Below are 21,736 nucleotides of genomic sequence, written 5' to 3'. Positions count from 1 at the left end.
TGAGTCTGATCAAATTATTATTGTTGAATGGAAATATTAACTTTTTATGGTCACCTGAGATCCAGTAGACCCCAAAAGTTTGACACTCTGTATCTGAATCATTATTTGAAAATTAGATGAATGTTTTTTTATGTTAAAATCAAATTTTCACACTCGCTATTAAACAGTATTTTAGGAAAATATTTCAAGTTTATTCAGTATTTTTTTTTGTCATAATAAAAACTGGTAATACGGCAAGTAAAAACGTTTACTGGGGTTTATTATATTCCAGAGTGACCAGCTCCGAAACTTTTTGAAGGTGTAATCACAAAAGGTTTAACTCGTATGCAACATTAAAAAAAAATATTAGAATGTAAAGGATTATATTAACCCTTAACGTATGAGTATATTTCACGTGAAAATCTCATGTGAAATTTATAATGTTCATAATGAGATCCTTTAGACCCCAATCATTTAAATGTAATAAAGGTATTGATGGTTTTAACTTGAAAAAATTACTGGATAATTTTTGAATATCCTTTTTTAAGATACAATTGATTTTTTTTATAAAATTTGATGTCAAATATGAAGAAACAAATTTGAGAAACAAAACCGAAAAAATAACTTGTTATTTAAAAAATTCATAACTTTTACCATTTTTGATATTTTAAACTAAAAATTTAGTAAAGATATTTTTCTATGGCATACTTTAAGGACAAAAATAGTTCAATTGTATCCGTTTCAAGGTGATGAATTTTAGTAAAAGATTGGGGTAAAAAACGGAAGACTTACAAGGTATACTTATCTATTTATGAAAGAAAAATGTTTCTAGTACATTAATTCGTCCGACCTGTATATGTTTAAACATATCAATGGATTGTAGATCCCCCCGGCTGAGATATTATTTTTCACAATAAATTAATTTACAATTTTTTAGGAAGGGCGGATTTTAAGATGCTCTTGAGCATCGAAATTTAATTTGCTAACTATGTTGCAAATTTGATGAAACCTGTCGGCGTGCAGTTTAAATAAAGCTAAAAAAATTTAACTTAATTTTGTTTGGGAAATTATTAAAAGGAAAGAAACTTATGTTGAAGTCGTTGAGATGGACTGTATTTAATTCGAATCTCTTATTAAGATAGCTGATAAAAAATTAAAGGCAGATCAGGCGAAAGAAAACTACGTGGAATTCCAGGTAAATAAAATAATGATTTATTTTATAATATAAATTCGTAACTTTTTAAAAAGAAGTTATTAGATGGAAATTAGACTAAAATCGAAAAGAATAAATTAGGATTTGAATTGAAAACATTTAAAGTTATTTATAAAGTAAAAATTAATTGGAGGATGGTATCACAAAATTAATTATAGTTTTGCAAGTAATACAAAAGGACTGAAAATAATGATTTTGTTAATATAGAAAATATTTATCGTATTCTATAAATAGAATGCGTTAAGTAAATCTTGATTGTTGCGTATTCAAAATAATTAAGAGTTATTCGACCACGTTCGACGAATGCTTGCACGCGGTCGAACTGTCGAAAAAAGTAATATAGCGTCTGTCGCCGATTGCATGCGTTCATAACGCTAACTGCAGCTGTATGGATGTAAAACGAAAATGGCGTCTGTTGCCAAGGAATGCATGCGACAGTTCGTAATAAAATGATTGGTTTAATACCTGTTGTTTTGTAATCTTAAAGGGGGAAATGTCGCCTTGATCTTCAAAGGCGGCACCCGAAAATTCTGTCTCCTGCGCTTCGCAGGCCTCAAGTGTTCCGTACGGCTGCTTCAACGGTACGAAGGGTCGTGTATTTTTAATGCAGCGATAGGATGTAAGAGAGAGAGGAGCGTCTTCGCGTGGCCTCTCGTTCAGTCCGGAAGGTGGAACGTCCACTTGATTATCCGCAACAGTAGGTTGAGAAATTACCGTGAGGAGAAATGAATGACCGATTAAATCTAAGCTTACTAAGTTCATGTAAAACCAAACGTGATTATATTACACGACGTCGACTCTTTGCCGGTCAGATGAAAAATTAATAAAATAATAAAAGAATCAAGCGACGCTTCGTCGGTTACGCTGATTAAAGAACTCGTGACAAAAAGTATTTAAAAAACATCTTTTTTTTTATTTTTAGGGGAGCGATCTCCCTCTCCCGGCCCCGTCGCCAGCTGGAAAAACTCCGCGATCCGCGATTCCCTTTAATTCCGAACATTTTCCCGCCCGCCTTCGGGAACATCGTTACTGAATTTTTGTCCTTTGCGTTCGACAAGTAAGATACAAATTTTCGTGATTGGTCTTTTGAACGTCGCGGTAGGAGTTTTTACGGTTACTACACGGGTAAGCCCGTCTTGATCCGGGTGTAACTTTATAATGCGCGTTAACGGCCATTTGATCGGCGGATACTGTTCATCCGAAAGGAGCACCATAGAACCTTCTTTCAACTTGTTCGAGGGATGATGCCACTTGGAGATTGATTGAAAACATTGTAGGCACTCGGTCGTCCAACGCTTCCAAAACAATTCAGTCTTTTGGCGGATTAACTGCCAACGAGACAAGCGTGATGTTGATTCTCTTGCAAGGCTTGGCTCTGGATAGAGTAAATAGCTTCTCCGATTAAGAAGTGTCCGGGAGTGAGGAAGGAGAAGTCTTCACTGTCATCAGACATTGGGCAAATAGGCCTGTAATTAAGCACCGCCTCGATCTGAGTGATGAAAATGGAAAGTTCCGCATAAGTCAATGTGGAGTCTCCAATTATTCGGCGAAGATGAAATTTTGTCGATTTGCTCGCCGCTTCCCAAATGCCGCCAAAATGAGGAGCTGCCGGGGGTATGAACTTCCATTCGGAAGCCATACCCCCGGTCACAGTTGGCTAGAAAACTAGCTAATTTCTTTAGTTTGCGTGAAGCGGTATTAAACAACTTTCGAAGCTCAGCGTCAGCTCCGACGAAGTTTGTTCCGCAATCGCTATGTAATGTGGCACAGATTCCGCGTTGACTACAGAATCTTTCGTAGGCGGCCATGAAGGCTTCGGTACTATACTCCGTTACGACCTCCAGGTGCACACCTGACGTAGCAAGGCCGACGAAAATAGCCAGATATCCTTTGTAGGTCTTGGCAGCTCTTCTGCGCCAGGTCTTGATCGTGATTGGGCCGGCGTAATCAACGCCGGTGTTCAAAAAAGATTGAGCCGGGGTCACTCTTGCAGCCAGTAACTGCCCCATTAGCTGTTGGGCTCGTTGCTTCCGGTGACGAGCACAACAAACACATCGTAGTATATATGATTTCACCGGTGCTCGGCCTCCTAGGATCCAATAAGTCTGGCGAATATGTGCCAGAATGATTTGCGTTCCTCCGTGCAACGTCTGGGCATGAGAGTCTGCTATAATTAAAGAGGTTAAAGGTGACTGTTTGGGTAGAATGTATGGATGCTTTGTTTCGGGATCCAATTGTGAGTGATCGAGTCGGCCGCCCACTCTAAGAAGACCGTCGCTATCCAAGAATGGTGTTAAACGTATTAATGGATTTGTTTTGGAAAGAAGTCTTTTTGCTAATAATATTGCAATGTCTTCGTGAAAGTACACTCGTTGAACTTGGTGGATCCAAAATTGACGGCTTTGTCTCAATTCAGGAGTTAGCGGGCTGTCCAGCGAGGGAGAATGTCTTGTACAGAATCGCGCAACTGCTCGTTGACATAGTACGGTTATTCGGAGTAGTTTCTTTAGGGAAGAATAACGCATCAGTAAATCCCAGTAGGTAGATGGTACAACTTTTCTGGTTATCAACACGTGTCGCGGTTTTTCTTTTTGATCGACGTTAGGCGCGACCGGTGCGTTGTTTTTCGGCCAATTATGTTGATTCTGGCGCAACCACGCGGGCCCTGATCACCACAGGGGATGCTCTCTTAGCTGAGCGCTGTTTAAACCTCTTGACGCGCAATCAGCTGGGTTATTCTTGCCAGGAACAAAATTCCACGTCGCTGTCGGCGCAGCTTCTTGGATGATGGTGGTGTGATTTCGAACAAATTCTTTCCATTGAGACGGGTGGGTAGTGATCCAGGTAAGTGCCACAGCTGTCCATAGATATGTCGAGCATTCATTTAGTTCTAATGTTCGTTGAATCTTGCTAAGAAGACATGTCAACATGACGGCGGCTGTTAATTCAAGTCGAGGTATTGTTATGCGTTTTAACGGCGCCACTTTTGTTTTAGCGCATATCAGAGATATTGATGCTTCTCCCGCATCGGTGATGACTTTAAGATAGATAACCACAGCCATAGCAAGTTGCGAGGCGTCAGAGAAACCGTGAAGTTCGATGACGCTCGCCTTTGAGGAGAGATGTAGCTAGCGTGGGATCTTTAATTGGCTTAATAACGGTAGATCTTGGCGAAAGCTGTTCCATCGATTTTCGAGTTCCAGTGGTAGAGATTTGTCTCACCCGATTTTGGCAACCCAGAGTTCTTGGAGAAGTATTTTTGCTCGTATTACGATCGGTGATTTCAATCCTAGTGGGTCGTAAAGTTGAGCAATTTCCGAAAGGATTGTCCGTTTGGTAACAATACGGTTTGGTGAAGGCCACGAAGTAAATTGAAGATCGTCTCTTTTAGAATGCCAACAGAGACCCAATATCTTAACTTCAGGCGATTCAATTTGAACGACTGGCGCATTTTCGTTTGGAGAAATTAAGAGACGTTGCAGGATTTTCTTTGAGTTGCTGCTCCATTTTTGTAAAGGGAACCCGCCCCCCGTGCAGAGATGTGTCAGCTGATGTATAATTTCCGTCGTTTCTTCAAGTGTGTCGGCTCCCCCGATGATGTCAACATAGCGCCCTTTACTTAGAGATGATACTGCCAAGGGAAATCTATGTCCTTCGTCTTTGACGAGCTGCTCGAGGACTCAGAGGGCTAGATAGGGCGCGCAATTGAGACTGTACGTGATCGTTGTCAAACGAAACGGCTGAGGCTTTATAACTTTGTCGTACCAATAAATCCTTTGAAGATCTCTGTCATCCTTATGTATTTTGATTTGACGGTACATTTTGACGATGTCCGTTGAAAATACGATACGATGTTGACGAAACCAGAGCAGTACGTCAAAGATGTCGGTTTGTAGTTTAGCTCCAGAATAAAGGATGTCATTCACCGCGATTCCATTGTCTGTACGACTGGAGCCATTGAAGACTACACGTAACTTGGTTGTTAGGCTGCTCTCACGATAGACTCCGTGATGTAGTAAATAATACGCTGGTTGACGGTTGATATCTGCGTTCGGTACGGGCTCCATATGTTCGAGCGTTAGATATTCATGCATGAAGTCAGTATACATTTGACGAAATAGAAGATCTTTCTCGAAGCGTCGGCGGAGTCTCGTTAGGCAATTAAAGGCTGTGGAAGATGAGTTTCCAAGTTCGGTAGGAGACATTTTCAAGGGCAGTCGTACAACGTATCGACCGCTCTCTTCTCGTAGATGAGTAGCGCAAAAATGCTTTTCGCACTTGGCTTCTTCTGGGCTGAGAGTAGTGGCTTTAGTGTGTGGAAGCTCTTCAAGCTCCCAAAATTTAGTTAACAGCTGATGTAGATGGTGATCGATGGAGCAGTGATAATTTCCGACCGCGTCGATAACTCTCAACATTTATAGGCCCAGATACTATCCAGCCAAAAATGGTTGACCGCGTGATAGGTGAGGAAGGATCACTCTGAATTAACTTACGTTTTATAATGTAGCCGTAAGCGTCTGCTCCTAAAATGATTTGAATCGGTTTAGGGCGTTCGAAATCTGGATCGGCTGCAATCCCTGATGGTGCTCCCAGGAGTCAGTTGAAATCGTGAATGTAGGTAGCTCAAATGTCACTCGTGGAAGGATGTATGCTTGTAAATCATACGTAACAGAAGGGTCGTATTCCGAGCACAACGGTACTATAACACGTTCTCGCATGCGTCCTGAATGCGTTCCGCCAATGCCGAGTAGCGGAATGGAAGCTTTGGTGCGTGGTAATTTTAGCGAAGCGACTAATTCTTTCGTGATGAAAGATAATTCAGAACCGGAATCGAGGAGCATCCGAGCAACCCTGAAATCTCCGTCAGAAGTGGGTATTAATATTTGGCACGTAGCGAGTAATGTGAGTGGTCTTTCCGAGGTAGAGATTTTGACGTGATGAGCGAGAGTCGCTTCTAGTCATTGATCTGTGGGCTTGGATTGATGTTTATCGTCCTTTTTCTGAGAGTTCTCCGGTTTTGATTTTTTGGCATCCGTGGATGTAGCGGTTTCTGAAGCAGGTCGGAGGCTATCATGAATTAAAGAGTGGTGTTTTTGGCTACACTTGAGACACCGTCGAGTATTCGAACAGCGGGCCACAGCATGATTGCCGAAGCAGTTGAAACAAAGTCGCTTTTCCGTGATGAGTTGTCGCCGTCGCTGAGCAGTCATCGCCTTGAATTGTGGGCAGGTGTGAAGATAGTGATCTTTCTTGCAAGCTTGACACGACAAGCTTCCCGGTGTCCGAGACGTAGTGACTATCAAACTGCGTGATTTTGTTGTCTGGCTTGCCGGATGAACGATGTGGTCGACCTTTTCCATTGGAGTTGCCCTTTGTTTCTGATTCGAGACTTTCCGACGTTCGCGTCCGACCAATCAATAAATCTTCGAATTCTTTAAAAGTGGAATAAGAGGAAGTTGGATTTTTCCCCTCCCACAGCTTTTGGGTATCGGCGTTTAATAAGCGACTGAGTTGATGCACTAATAGTGCGTCCCAGGTATCAGTGCATCCTTGAGCGCATCCATCGTCTCAGAGACGGTCGACAGCAAGCTATTTAGATCACGGGCAGACCTTGATGTCAATTGCTTTAAGTTGGCGAGTCGATCAAGATGTGAAGAAATTAACAGCCTTTTATTCTCATATCGATCGACCAACTTTTGCCATGCGATGGCAAAGGAATCCTCGGCTACTTCAATATTTACGAGCTTGGCGGCATCTCCTGTCAAGCTCGTTTTAAGATAGTGCATTTTTTCAACGTTATCCAATGTTTCGTTGTTTCCGACCATTTATAAAAATAGATCACGATACGATCGCCATGCATTGTAGTTTCCAGAAAATTTTGGGATGTCGATTCTGAGTAAGCCTCGTCGATTGGTCGTCGCTGGTGGTATAAAAGGGTAAGAGCCTGTAGATCTCGTTGTACAAGATGCCCGATCCAGTTCACCCTGACGGGCGAGAAGCGTTGCACGTGCCTGCACGTAGAATTCCTGGCATCGTTCGTATGTTTTCGTCCGTAGATATGGCTGTTCTTCGAGGCCTTCCGAATTTTTACGGCAGAGAGCTTCATGCCGAGCTCAGATCGAAATTTTACCCAATCGTCTTCTAGAATGTCCAGTCTGGTATTAATAAGGTGTCGGATTACATTTTCAGAATCTCTATCGAATTCTGGAGCATATTTGAGATGCTCAAAAATCGACTTAATTGAATTGAAATGCGAGAAGACAGTTGCGACATGATTCTGATCGATTTGATAATCTCTTGGCTCGTTGAATTTGTTACTACGCTGATGTGCTTTTTTTAATTTTTCGTTGATTTACCAGTTGTTGTGGGAGTAAAAATAGAACCATAAAAATGGCCCCTTGTTGCTGTAATTAATTGATTAATTAATGGAGGAGACCATGCGGTCCCCTCAATTTACGAAATGAGATCTTTAACACGTGCAGAAAATAATTCCTGCCACGCAACCTGCTCTCGATGACGCCATTATCCGGCTCGAAGAACCAAAAAATGTTTGGGAAATTATTAAAAGGAAAGAAACTTATGTTGAAGTTGTTGAGATGGACTGTATTTAATTCGAATCTCTTATTAAAATAGCTGATAAAAAATTAAAGGCAGATCAGGCGAAAGAAAACTACGTGGAATTCCAGGTAAATAAAATAATGATTTATTTTATAATCAATATAAATTCGTAACTTTTTAAAAAGAAGTTATTAGTTGGAAATTAGACTAAAATCGAAAAGAATAAATTAGGATTTGAATTGAAAACATTTAAAGTTATTTATAAAATAAAAATTAATTGGAGGATGGTATCACAAAACTAATTATAGTTTTGCAAATAATACAAAAGGACTGAAAATAATGATTTTGTTAATATAGAAAATATTTATCGTATTCTATAAATAGAATGCGTTAAGTAAATCTTGGTTGTTGCGTATTCAAAATAATTAAGAATTATTTGACCACGTTCGACGAATGCTTGCACGCGGTCGAACTATCGAAAAAAGTAATATAGCGTCTGTCGCCGATTGCATGCGTTCATAACACTAACTGCAGCTGTATGGATGTAAAACAAAAATGGCGTCTGTCGCCGCTGCGCGCGTGTGGTTATGGCGTCTGTCGCCAAGGAATGCATGCGGCAGTTCGTAATAAAATGATTGGTTTAATATCTGCTGTTTTGTAATCTTAAAGGGGGAAATGACGCCTTGATCTTCAAAGGCGGCACCCGAAAATTCTGTCTCCTGCGCTTTGCAGGCCTCAAGTGTTCCGTACAGCTGCTTCAACGGTACGAAGGGTCATGTATTCTTAATGCAGCAATAGGATGTAAGAGAGAGAGGAGCGTCTTTGCGTGGCCTCTCGTTCAGTCCGGAAGGTGGAACGTCTACTCGATTATTATTACCGTGAGGAGAAATGAATGACCGATTCAGCCTAAGATCACTAAGTTCGTGTAAAACCAAACGTGATTATATCACACGACGTCGATGCCGGTCAAATGAAAAATCAATAAAATAATAAAAGAATCAAGCGACGCTTCGTCGCTTACGCTGATTAAAAAACTCGTGACAAAAAGTATTTAAAAAAACTTTTTTTTATTTTTTTTTTTAGGAGAGCGATCTTTTCCTTCCGGCTCCGACGCCAGCTGGAAAAACTCCGCGATTCCCTTTAATTCCGAACAAATTTAATAGAAAGAAATTATATTTATCATGAAGATCCGATGCAGACCGTTAGGCGATCTACAATCCGTTGATATATTTAAAAATGTTTTTTATTGATATCAGTATTATTACGTCCGGCGGGGTAAGGATCAAGTATTGTTAAATTTTTGAATAATTTTTGAACTCCCTGCCGAGCGGGAACAGGGAGTACGTACAAGCGGGCAGAAGAAATAGAAAACGAGAGAGAAGTTTAAGGAAAATTTTCTTTTATTCTAAAATGTTCAGGAGCGTGATCCTAGCCGGGATACACGTCTCCGGCAGGAGCGATGGCCACGATCGTCGATTTCTGATGCTTGTGGCCTTGAGTCTTGCTCGACGGCCGTGGATCGGTGTCGTTGCTTTAAAGCGGTCGCGAGGGGGAAGGCAAGGGCCGAGGCGGCGGTGCAGTGAAAGCGGAAGGGAGTGCCCGATCAAAAATACAGGGGTCGAACTTCCCGTGCTTGGTCAGCTCCTTGTGCAGCCTCTTCAGCTGCACCTTCCGGCCTTCTCGGCGTAACCTTCCCATCCTGTCGCGGGGAATGCCATTTTGTTAGTTCTCAATAAATTGATAATTACTAAGTGTAATAGTGTGAAGTAGGAGATTACGATTTAATCGTCTGTCGACGCGGTCGGCCGGTGCTTCGCGCGGCGATAGTCGTTTTAATCGGAGGACGCTGGATTGCCTCAAAGCACGGATCGGCAGGAGCGGAAGACGTATATTTACCACCATACACGTGGGTGGAGGCGCCTGGTTTGTAGCGGCACCGATGGTATCCGTTCCGGTGCTGTCTGTAATGGCGAAATACTTAAAAGTGCGCCGATGCCCGGGGCTACGCTAAACCCGATAGGGTTTGTAGAGGCAGTTGACGGGGAAGGATGAACGTTACACAGCGCACACCGTCCTGCACCGTTGGCTTGTTCATCTCCCGCAGGATGAGTAACGACAAATAGAGAGAGAGAGAGAGAGAGAGAGAGAAAGAGAGAAACAGAGAACGCAATCCTCCCGTGTACTGCGAGAGAACGCTGCGGAGCGTTCGCTTAGCGGGGTTACCGCGCTCTTTGCGGAAACGCAGCTCTGCGCTCTGCTTCACCTACCACACCGTCTGTGAAGGAAGATTAAAAAATCGAAGCACCACCGATTATGTTAGCCACACGCAGATCCGCGACGCGAAGAAAGAGAGAAGGGAAGAAAAGAAAAAAAACTTAAGTTAAATATCACTGCTTCGGCTTTAATAATGAGAAAAAAATTATTTAAATGATGAGAACTCGCACCTTCACAAATGTTGGTTTCGGTTTTGTTCGTTTGAATGTGCACGTACAACGCTCGCGACGATTGCTTGTTCTGATTCTAGAATAAAACAAAAAAAACTAGTTAATAGGATAAGTTAATAGGGAAGTTTGCCACTCTGCGTCTTTCTCGGTATCGTGAAAATTTTCTAAGTTCAATATCAAAAAAATATTCTAAGTTCATATGTCCAGAAATTATTCTAAGTCCGAATGTCCGAAATATTTATAAGTTCGAGATCCGAAAAGTGTTCTAAATTCGAATTTCGTGAAATATTCTAAGTTAGGCTTGAAATAAACGAAAATTTTCTAAGTTTTAATTCAAGATAAATCGAAATATTCTAAGTTCGAAACTGAAAAAACTGAAATAATTCTTAGTTCGAAAACGAAACGTAGCAAGTCTTACAGCCTTTCGGCGCCAGTCAGAGTGGCAAAATCCCGATTTTCGCCCGAAAATCGCGGTTTATATACTCCCAAGTAAGGGCGTTCGGAGGTGAAGAGCGTGGAAGACGAGGCAATAAATCATTTATCGCCTGTCATTTATTTTGCTAGTTAATTAATTATTGTATTTTATTTTATAGTTATCAGATGGAGTTTAGCGTCCGCATTCATATTTTACGCTTACGCGGCGCGCAACTATCGCCCGCATTCCTTACTTGAGTTTTTCATCGCGGTTTTGAGGATAGGAGATTTCGCTGCCACGGAGATATCGCGTGCTCCTCCTCGTGCTCGAAATCTATTAACGCTATTTATTAATTAAATAAAAGTGCTTGGCCCTTGCTACCCCGCGCCAAGTGGTCCCGCGCGAGTGCAAATGCACCGACACGCACGAGAGCATAGGCTTACCCCTTCTCTGACAAGTTATTAATGAATTAATTAGTTAAATTATTCAATTATTATTAGTAGGCCAGAGCCGAGCCTCCTAACAAAGGAGCCGGCAAGGGGAAGGATTACTCCCCTTTTGGAAGTTTTGCGATAACTAATGCGGTTCATTAGTAATTAGCATTAGTAGTTAACGCATGCGCACCAACGGGACGGACCGCATACTCGTAGCACGTGATATACCGGGCCCTGATAGCGAGAACGCACGAGTCTGCCAGCGCTTGGTTGCTATAGCAACCTGGTTCGCGGCGCGACGCATCATATGGTCGTGACGGACAGCGTGAATTATTCACCTGGACGTAACAGTATGTACGAAGTGTTCAGAATTGTTGATTTAACCTTTTGCTGTCATTGTGAGTGGCGGCCGCCTATGCTTTGGCGAAGTTTGGCGGGTTGTACTTTTTGGGCATTAAAGGTGATGAGCCTGACATCGCCATATAAACTTAGTCTAAATATCTGATTATAGCGTCGTACCGGTCCGACGCCAAAATGCACGTTAATTTTATTTTGGCAGCTAGCTGAATCGAACTATGAGTGATTAATACCCCGAGTGTAAGCAGCGTACATTTTCCGAGCAAAAAGAAGTGCTGAGTTTTTGGGGGTTTTTTTGAAGAGGATATATAGGTATATTTTATAACACTTAAAAGAAATTTTTGTTTTTAATTTTTTAAAATATTTTAAATTATAACACAGCCATACAAAATTAAAAAATTGGTCTGTATCACGGACCAGTTTATGATATTTTTATGTATTTTGAGTTTATACAATACATTAAATACAAATCCGGTGTCAGAATTGCCCCATCACTCACCATTTCTTTATTTTAATTGAAAAAGTGGCTTAAAAATTCTGGAAATCGCAATAATTACTCCGCACGCCGAAAATAGTAGATGATGAGATAATTCTGACACCGGATTTGTGTTCATTGGCGGTGCACCACAGCCAAATGCAAAAAATTGGTCTGTGTTGGACCAAATTATGATATGCATTATCTTTATGCATTTTGAGCTGCTAAACACAAATCCGGTGTCAGATTTGTCCTATCACCCATCATTTTTCGCGTACAGAAAAATTATTGCAGTTTTCAAGATTTTTAGGCCAATTTCAATTAAAAAAGAAGAAATGGTGGGTGATGGGGCAATTCTGATACCAAATTTGTGTTTAACGGCTTAAAATACATAAAGATATCATGGTCTGGTCCGTGGTACAAACCAAGTTTTTAATTTTGTGTGGTTGTGTAATAATATTGTTGCGCTTCCCGAAGCACTCGCACTTCCACCAACACAGCTCCCGCGATCACGCGCGAAATAAACACACAATTTGCCGGGAACAATAACTTTATTGAACAGGCGAAGATCTTTGCTTTGGGAAGTTGGGACTCCGTGCATCGTTCTGGAAGCTGGCCATTTCCGAGAAGAGGGTGAACGGAAGTTTCAGTAGGCGGAGGAGGAGAAGGCGTCGCTCGGTAACCTGTGGCTGCAGCTCCGGGTAGAGCAAGAAACGTTTGAAAACTAAGCCCAGGAAGTTTTCCTCGAGGAAATCCTCCCTGAATTGTCGGGACGACAATTTTAAAGAAGGAGGGAGATATTGCGAGCGCGAGTTTCGCGAGTGAGAGCTTTGCGCGCGTTGTGGGCGCGAGCTTAACGCAGAAAATCAATAAATCGATCGCCTCAGTCAGCTGAGTCAAACGATCGCGGCGTTGCTAAGTTATCGATAAACAAATGGTTTTGTTGAGAACATCCTGAGACGTCAACTCGTGCAGACGTGTTCGGGATCCCTGTTCTGTAACACGAGCTTCAATAAAGTTATTGTTCCCTGCAAATTGTGTGTTTATTTCGCGCGTTGCCGCGGGAGCTGTGTTGGTGGAAGTGCGAGTGCTTTGGGAAGCGCAACAATATGTTTATGTTCAACGCGCTATAGCCTATAACTTGCGACGGTTGCGGGTCAAGTTTGTTTAAAAATTTTTGTTAAAATAATAACTAATTAAAAAGTAAGTATTGTAAACACACTGTATCATAAAGTTGTAATAAAACTGACAAGGAGATACCGGTATCTGCTAACTCTACTTTTGAATGAGCCAAGTGCATTCGAAAAGAGAGGTAAAAAGCAAAAATTATGTCCTGACTTTTGGATAAATGGGCTTTAGTTTCTGAGAAAATTGCATCTAAATGTTTGCACTTTCCGACCGGAAAGGTAAGTGCAAAAAATTACCTTTTTAAAAAAAGGTATAAAAAAGCGCCAAGTATACGCGCGCGCGCGCGTGTATGTGTGTGTGTGTTTAGTATGTAACTTCGTTTATAAGAAAGCGATTTTTAATATTTTAATCTTTTATGCGTACTGTTGTAACGGTAGGTCGGATCGAGAGTTCCTCTCGTAGGAGTTCAGTGGTTTGTTCTGCCTTCCGGGTTAGGACCCATAGTGTGAAGATTCAGTTCATGATTTCAACGATAGAAAAACACTCTTACTCGTTCGTCAAATGAACTTTATTCTTGTCTCATGGCCAGGCTTACAATCAGCTATTGCGTGTAGCGGTGTTAGGTGTCACTTGCGATAAGACCTAGTAAACCAATGTAGCTCGGACGTTGTTAAGTTACTCTCCGCCTAGTCACTGCGCGTACTGACATATATAGCCGGATGACTTTTTGGCTTAGCGCGATTTTTAATGGCCAGTGATCGGGTACGTTGGGCAACTTCCGCGAGGCTGAGCGTTTCGACATTAATACGCGGTAGTCTCGCGGTTTATTTGTGCCGTGTAAGGTTTTTATTTAGGTTGATGCGGAACTGCGTTCGAGCTGTTCCGCATCGAGTTTTGCGAGATCACGGAAGTTAGCAGGAATTGGGAGCGGTGCACTTGCACACGGTTCAAATGGACACGGTGCTTTTGGACACGATATCTTGCGCACAGTTTAAATGGCCACGGTGCATTTGCACACTGTGCATTTGGACACAAAAGAAATTTTATTAAAGATGTACACCAGTTATATGGACACGTAAAATTTGACCACCGGATATTTGCACACGAAAAAATACCCACCGTTCACTAGAACACGTAAAAGTTACACACCATTCATTTGCACACCGCTCACTTGCACACCATTCACTTGCACACTGTTCACTTGCCCACTACTCATTTGCATACCAAGAAATGCGCATCGATTAGTTGCACACGGAAAGATACACACCTATCATTTGCACACGGAAAGATGCGCACCGATCATTTGCACACGGAAAGATGCGCACTGATCATTTGCACACGGAAAGATGCACACCGATTATTTGCACACCGTTCATTTGGACGCGGTGCGTTTGGGCATCGTTTATTTGCACACCGCTCAGTTGCACACCGTTCAACGACATGTTTGAACAAACTGAGTTTAAACAGCGCAACGTCAGTCTTTAAATCGAGTGTGAAAATAGCAAACAAAATTGTCCGCAATTCCTTTGATCATAGGTTTAATGCGACGTTCGATTGTACTCTATCTTTGTCATATCGTCCCCAAAGTATTGTACGAGTTCTATGAGTAGCCGCAGATTGCCGAAACTGTCGAAATACGCGACGCGGTTTCTCCTCTTTGCATACCCAGTGAGTACCGTGATCCTCCGCATCATCCAGATTTACGATACCGCTCTTGTTTAGATGCGCACCGCTCTTCGGTAACACGTTACGCATAAACACTCCTCTGAAATACGGGATACGCAATCGTCTTGCCAATTGATGTAGTTGTACGTTTGTCGTCACACCCGCGGGTATTTTTAACGCCTCTTTGACATATTTTTTCGTTTCGCTTTTATACCTTTTCCGTGCTTGTACGGGGCGAGGTACGGCCCTCGTCCGCCTCTGTACGGGGCGAGATATACTCCGCGCCCTTCCATCGCACAATTGTGACGTTGCAGCTCCTCGAGCTGACGTCGCGCAGCTTTGCTCGTTTATCACCTTTGTCACGCTGGCTGCTCCGCCGATCAATGATCCGAGCGCGCCCAACATCGGTAGAATCGGTAACATGCCGCCTGTTTCGCTGTCAAAAGTTTTTTTTCCGTCTTCCTCTTCACGCCCATACCGATCTTTGTTTTGGCTTTCATGGCTGCCCAGATGGCAGCGGCGGCTGTTCTTTCTCCGAGAGCCGAGTCTTTCGCGATTACGCGTTTTCATGAGTATCTCGTACGCCGCGTGTCTGTCGGCGAGCTTGTTGCTCCGAGAATACGCAATGTCGTGTTCGGTGCACGCCGCGTCCAGTGGATTTATACCCCGATTTCCTCTAGCTAATTGCTTTTCCAAATGCGTTCTTGGTCTGCAAAATTGATAATCGGGGATATGTAGCTCGAAGGGAAGCGCGTTTATTGCGCGATTCAAAAGATGACCACAGCCGCTTTTTACCGTTGCGACAGCTGGCATTCGCTACAATTCTTGATCAACGGTGCGGGTTCGTCGATGTGCGTTTGCTGCCACGGCTGATTGTAATGCTCGTTGCAGTGACGATATTACTGAATTTCGAAATCAGTCTATATGTTCCGGAAGCTTGTCCCACACGTGTTCAATATAGTTGCCGCACTCGCGTAACAGAACGATCTTTGGTACGAATTGTAACTACTCAGCTTAAATTTATAATATCGGAGGGATGTGACAGTATGAGATACATGTTTGTTACTGAGTGACTTACGATTTTGCATGCCTATAAATAGTCCCGCGAGGCTTGTGTCTCCTAGCAATTTTTTATTATTTGCTGTAAAAAACCGTGAGTACTATTATGAAAAAATAGTTTTCAAGTCACGAGTGAAACATCGCACCTCTCAAAAGGCAATTGTTTACTCGAGCATTAATGACAAGCTCAAGTGGTATCTCCACAGCGTGGGGATAAGTACAAAAATTATAAACAATGCCTTCGAAGCCGGACTGACAGCACCGTCAGTTTGACTTCAAACTGTGACGCATCCACTCCTTGTGTAAAAATCCAAAAATGTGTATGCCAAATCCGAATAAAATGGCATGGATTGTAAGTATTTTTTTATTTTTTTTTATTTTTTATATTATTTATATAATTTTATACTAATTTATATTATTTTATATTAATTTATCTATAAATATTAATATATTTTATATTTTTTTACAGTGTTTGTTATTAGAGGGAGAACCTCAAGTAAAATTACCTACTTGTATGCCGGCTATGGGATACATAAGTATCCATAGCCGGCAGCCCGTGCGCACGACTCATCGACACCCCAACACTTTTCCGTTGCTCGATCATAGGGCGTACATCCGGTTACAGGCAAGCATTGTAGTACCCTTTTTTCTATTCCGACGTATACATTGCGTTTTTTTCTGATTAATATTTACTAATTAATATTTACTGATTAATATTTTCTGATTAATATTTTTTTTGTTTCAGTGTTTCTGGTGCGGGGTCGTATCAATACCAGTGACTGTCCGCGTCCACGGTTACATGGACTTTAAAAAGCAACGTAATCAAGTGCATTGTACCCGCCGGTTGGAGCGTATAACGATTGGCTGTAGGAAGAAAACGGCGAGAACAACAATTATAATTATAACGATATATTTGATCTTCGTTATTTATTCAGTATAGAGTTCGAAAAACAAGAAATAGAAGATTGGGACTACGTAATGTTTATGAACACTACTTTAAGTTATATCAACGCGATATATGATAGAGATATGAGTAATATATGATAGAGTATATAATAATATTATATTTTTTAAGATTAGTTTACGTATTTTATATCTTTTATAACGCATTTATATTTTTTATATGTATTTTGTATTTTTTAACTTTTTATTGTATTTAATATTATATTATTCTTAATATATTTATTGTATAATTATTATACGTTCTCTACCTTTTCCCCAATCCCAATCATAATTAAAATAATTTTAATGTTTGCTTTAATATCCCATTCTCACCCATACAACTTGCGTTTCCCTCACTAATACACACAGCGTCACGCCCGACTACTGACACTCCTTCTCTACACATGTACACATGCAAACGCTTTTGTCCACGCACGCACACATACTCACGAGTACATACTTTCTCTAGCAAGCGCCTTCTTTCTAGCATGCATGGGCACATATGTACAAACGCGGGCACAGGCGCATGATGTGTACACATACACACATGCGCACATTTCCATAAAACGCTGCAATCGCACAGCTATAAATAGGGCGTTCAATTCCGCTATGTAGTCAGATTCGGAAAACATAAGATTCGTGCGGCAACCTTTGACGATTTGCGTTACAAATTACAACGATAAATTACAATCGATGGAGGTCGGCGGGGATAGGCGTAAGCATGGTGCGATGCTGCCGAATACTATACGCGCCATCATTTGCGGTCCGTCGAATTGCGGTAAAACCAACATTCTGATAAACTTGTTGGAATGTCCGCACGGTGTACATTTCGAGAACGTGTACGTATACTCGAAATCGCTACAATAGCCGAAATATAAGTATCTAGAACATTTGTTAACATCGATGGATGAAATCGGTTACATTACGTTCTCCAATAACAGTGACGTATCATTCCACCGAGCGAGGCGCGTCCAAACTCGATTTTCGTCTTCGATGACGTTGCATGCGATAAGGATACCGTGAGAGAATATTTTTCAATGGGTAGACACTCGAACGTCGACTGCTTTTATCTCTGTCAGTCGTACGCGAGAATACCCAAACATCTTATACGACAACGCGAACCTGCTGATCCTGTTCAAGCAGAATGGTACCAACTTGAAACACGTATACAACGATCACGTAAACACCGGCATGTCGTATTATGATTTTAATGAATTATGTCGCGATTGTTGGCAGCGTGATTACGGATTTTTAGTGATGGACAAAGACAGTGTGCTTGCTAACAGGCGATACAGAAGAGGATTTAATGAGTTTGCAATATCGCAAAACAGTTAGTCGTTACTGATACCTTGTCAGGGTGAAACGTGCGATCAACACTCTCTGTTAACATGGTTGAGGACAAAGATACACGCGAGTGCGAGAAAATCGCGAAGGAGATTGAGAAAACGAGTGAATCGATCCGCAAGAAACATTGCGCTCTAAAAACTGGTAGGATCGAGGAGGATATCGTGACTAAGAGACACTTTAAACCGTTGATCGAACCGCTGCAAAAGATTATTGACAATTCCAGCGTACGTGCAATAAAAGACCAGCCGATTGATAACATTTCGTTCCCGTAAACGTGAGAAGGAAGAGAGAGATGAGGCATATGCGAGTAAGAAAAACCGTTCAAACGTCTCGTTCGATTTTTCCGCGACACCGCAAAAATCTAATCATTAACAAATTTCAAACGACGTACCAATAACCTCTATACGCGTCCCACAACCGTACAACCGATAAAATCGCTTGAGAATGTTTTTGAAACGACGGATGACTCGCTCGCGACGATTGACAACATATACGGTGTTCATCTCTAGAAGAATGGAATGATGCTCGGTAATAAGCGTTTCGATGTGGACAACGAGGATAACATTATAATCGACAATGTACGTTACGCTGGTACACTTGGTTAGGGGCCAGTCGAGGCGCTTCTGCAAATCGTTAGCAACAAAAACAATATTGCCTGAGAGTGGAATTGCAGAGTGCTTGCGTTTATTGCGATGAGACAACTGCCCCAAATACTGGATGCGGAATCGCTTCCTTAATTCTTTTTTTAGTCTCTGGCGGTAGCGTAAATTTTTTTATAGATAGGATCTTCCAATTTGATCCAAGTCCGGAACCCGCTCTTCTTGTATATCTCGTAGAAACATCGCAGGTGTAATCGCGATTGTTTCGCCGTTTTCCTCGGACAGATAAGTGAGTGGTCTTGAGTTTATTACAGCCTCGCAATCACATAGGACTGTATTCATCTCCTCATAATTGAGTGAAGTTTTTCTTAATGTCCTCTTTAACAAATCCTTTACGAGATGTATGAGACGCTCCCACCATCCTCCCCACCAGGCAGCTGAAGGTGGATTAAAATGCCATTGTATTTCATTAATGGCGCCGTATTGAGAGATCTTTTTCCAGTTAATTTTTTTTAATAAATTTGATGCTCCCACGAAGTTTCTTTCGTTGTCGCTGTAAATAATAAAAGGTCTTTCTCGTCGTGCTATGAATCTTCTAAGAGCTTCTAAGAATCCTTCTGTAGACAATGTAGTAACGAGCTCTAAATGGATAACTCGATAAACCACACATGTAAAGAGGCAAATATAAGCTTTGCATTCTGTTAAAAAAAAGAGGTCCTGCGAAGTCAATACCTATTATTTCGAACGTAGTGGCATCTCTGACTTTATTTTCTGGCAAAGATATTGATGGGGGCTTCATTCCTTTTGCTGAGTATGCCTGCGGCATACACTTATTGATCACCGAACGTTCCATTTTGTGACATTGAAGAATCCAAAATTTCTCGCGCAGGTTGTTCATGATAATGTTTATACCAGCATGATTTAACTTCACATGTGTGTGCTGGATGATTTTCTCTGTTAATAAATGCTTTAAGTCGAGAATTATCGAGAGGATACCTAAAGTTGAAGTCGTCTGGACGATTAGGAATGATCGTTTTCGTACGTAGAAATCTTTTATCTTCAAAGATATTTAATTTTTGTAATCGTGGGTCCTTAGATCCGCTGAAAGATTCTTCTTGTGCTAGTCGACTTAGAAGTAGCTCCGCAGAAATTATCTCTTTGGCAGTAATTTCTTCACTTTTGACCACGTGGATATTTTTGCAATTGATGATGAATCTTAGTATCCATGCAATTAAACGTAATATCTTAGAGTACGACGAGAATCTTTGCAAGTACCATGGAATATTTTTCTCTGTAGAATTTGTAGTAAAATGACTCATTACCACGTTGCTTTTTGCATCGAAAGACGTCTCCTTGAATTACCTTGGAGTTTTGCGAAATTCTTCGATGACTAATTTCTCGTCGGCTTCTTCCTTTTTTGTAGGCCATTTCTCTGGAGGTAATTTTAACCATGTAGGTTCCTCCCACTATTTTGATTCTAAAAGTTTCTTTGCATCATAGCACCGGGAGGGCAAATCTGCTGGGTTAAGTGCTCCCGGCACATATCTCCAGGATCTGTAAGCTTCCTTATCTGTTGAACTCGATTCCATACAAACACCGCCCATTGTCTTTTTCTACGTATCCAGGATAAGACGGTAGTGGAATCGCTCCAGAAATACCTCTTGATATGCTTGTAATTTGTTGCTTTGTCAAAAGAATGCATCATTTTTGCTCCAATCGAAGCAGCGAGTAGCTCTAGACGTGGCATCGTTTTCTTTTCTCGTGGCGTTACTACTTTGCTTCGACTAGATGCACTTTCACATCAAAACTTGATTCTACTTGGACAAATAAAACTGTGTCGTAAACCTGTAAACTTGCATCAACAAAAATATGAAATGATATAGAGTCGTTTTGCTCTCCAAAAATCCACCTGGGGATCCTCAAAACTCGAAGTAAATTAATTGCTGCATCCAATTTAGAAATTCTTTCTTGCTGTTTGACTCAATTTCAATGTCCTAATCTAAATGTTGATCCCAGAATTGTCGTAGCATGAATTTCGGTTTAAGTAGCACGGGACAAATACAACCCAATGGATCGAATACTCTCTGCGTCGACGAAAGTACGACTCTTTTTGTTACTTTCTCTGGTAATATGTCTAAATGGAAATCAGATAAAGCTAATGTATCGTTCTCAGTATCCCAGCGAGCACTGTGGTTTGGTTATCTTGACTTTTTATTTCAGTATATTTCCATTTTCTTAAATCAAATTTAGCTTTCTTCATTAGGAAGATAGGCTCTTCTTAAAAATTTCGTAAATCGGCATAGGAATCAATGCTCGTGACGCAGTTATCTACATAAAATGATTTTGCTAACTTCTCACGAGTGGATATAATTTGCCCACGTTCGAAATGGCCACGCTCAAATTTGACCACGTTCGAAATGGCCATGTTTGAAACGGCCACGTCCGAAATGATCACGTCCGAAATGGCCACGTTCGAAATGGCCACGTTCGGAATGGCCACGTTCGAAACGAACATCAGACCGTTTTGCCGCCTGGCGCACGCCGGCTTTCGGCTTCCTTGACTCCGCCGACAAAGCAGCTCATTAAACCGCTTCGCCGCCTGGCGCACGCCGATTTTCGGCTTCCTTGATTTCGCCGACGAAGCAGGTTATTAGTTCGTTTCGCCGCTTGGCGCACGCCAGCTTTCGACCTCCTAGTTCCCGTCGACGAGGCAGGTCATTAGACCGTCTCGCTGCCTGGCGCACGCCGGCTCTCAGCCTCCTAGTTCCCGCCGACGAGGCAGATCATTAGACCGTTTCGCCACCTGGTGCACGCCGGCTTTCGGCTTCCTGACTTCTGCGCAACCCCGCGACCGCGTGCCAAGGTGCTGCGCATTAGCGCGCTCCGTCCGACCGACGTAGAACTAGGATGTATATATTGTACATATCTTCCCGTAGGCTAAGTAATATCTTTTTTAAAAAAGGTATAAAAAAGCGCCAAGTATACGCGCGCATGAAACGCCTTCAAAAATCTATTTTTGTACAAAATAATTTTTATTTGGCATTACAAATGTGCACTATAAAAGAAATTTTAATAAAATTGTCTTTTCCCCCAAAAAGAACAAAAAGTTCATTTTGTCTTC

At 41.7% G+C, this 21,736-nt stretch overlaps 2 protein-coding genes, 1 long non-coding RNA gene and 1 pseudogene across 6 annotated transcripts in view; 1 reads left to right on the top strand and 3 right to left on the bottom strand.

Annotated features, from left to right (window-relative positions):
* LOC105837229 (tuberin) overlaps positions 1-21,736 on the top strand; it is a 210,931-nt gene that overhangs the window by 153,651 nt on the left and 35,544 nt on the right. Inside the window, exons 29-30 of one of the 4 annotated variants that reach the window (XM_036289100.1) lie at positions 16,197-16,352; positions 16,473-20,483. The exons of 2 other annotated variants lie outside the window; for them this stretch is intronic. In XM_036289100.1, the coding sequence (XP_036144993.1) occupies positions 16,197-16,352; positions 16,473-16,667 (351 nt within the window). In that variant the 3' untranslated portion in view covers positions 16,668-20,483. Of the gene's footprint in view, positions 1-16,196; positions 16,353-16,472; positions 20,484-21,736 lie in introns of those variants that run through there. One more of the 4 variants, XM_036289124.1, reaches the window with a different exon arrangement.
* The window catches only part of LOC118646396, a 28,261-nt gene that overhangs the window by 1,871 nt on the left and 4,654 nt on the right, over positions 1-21,736 (bottom strand). The gene's annotated exons all lie outside the window — the stretch shown is intronic.
* Positions 235-11,682, bottom strand: LOC105841100. Its single transcript, XM_036289135.1, has 2 exons — positions 9,529-11,682; positions 235-9,449 (listed from the first exon to the last, which is right to left on the bottom strand). Exon 2 carries the CDS (start codon positions 3,715-3,717, stop codon positions 2,665-2,667), a length of 1,053 nt encoding a protein of 350 aa, XP_036145028.1. The 5' UTR covers positions 3,718-9,449; positions 9,529-11,682; the 3' UTR covers positions 235-2,664.
* Positions 16,638-20,380, bottom strand: LOC114254047 (annotated as a pseudogene).

This window comes from Monomorium pharaonis, chromosome 1, assembly GCF_013373865.1.
Source record: "Monomorium pharaonis isolate MP-MQ-018 chromosome 1, ASM1337386v2, whole genome shotgun sequence".
Taxonomy (NCBI): domain Eukaryota; kingdom Metazoa; phylum Arthropoda; class Insecta; order Hymenoptera; family Formicidae; genus Monomorium; species Monomorium pharaonis.
This window is presented reverse-complemented; position numbering and strand designations above follow the sequence as displayed.

Bases quoted from the DNA above. Each gene is read 5' to 3' on its own strand.
- LOC105841100 (XM_036289135.1), bottom strand. From the start codon at position 3,717: ATGCGTTATTCTTCCCTAAAGAAACTACTCCGAATAACCGTACTATGT.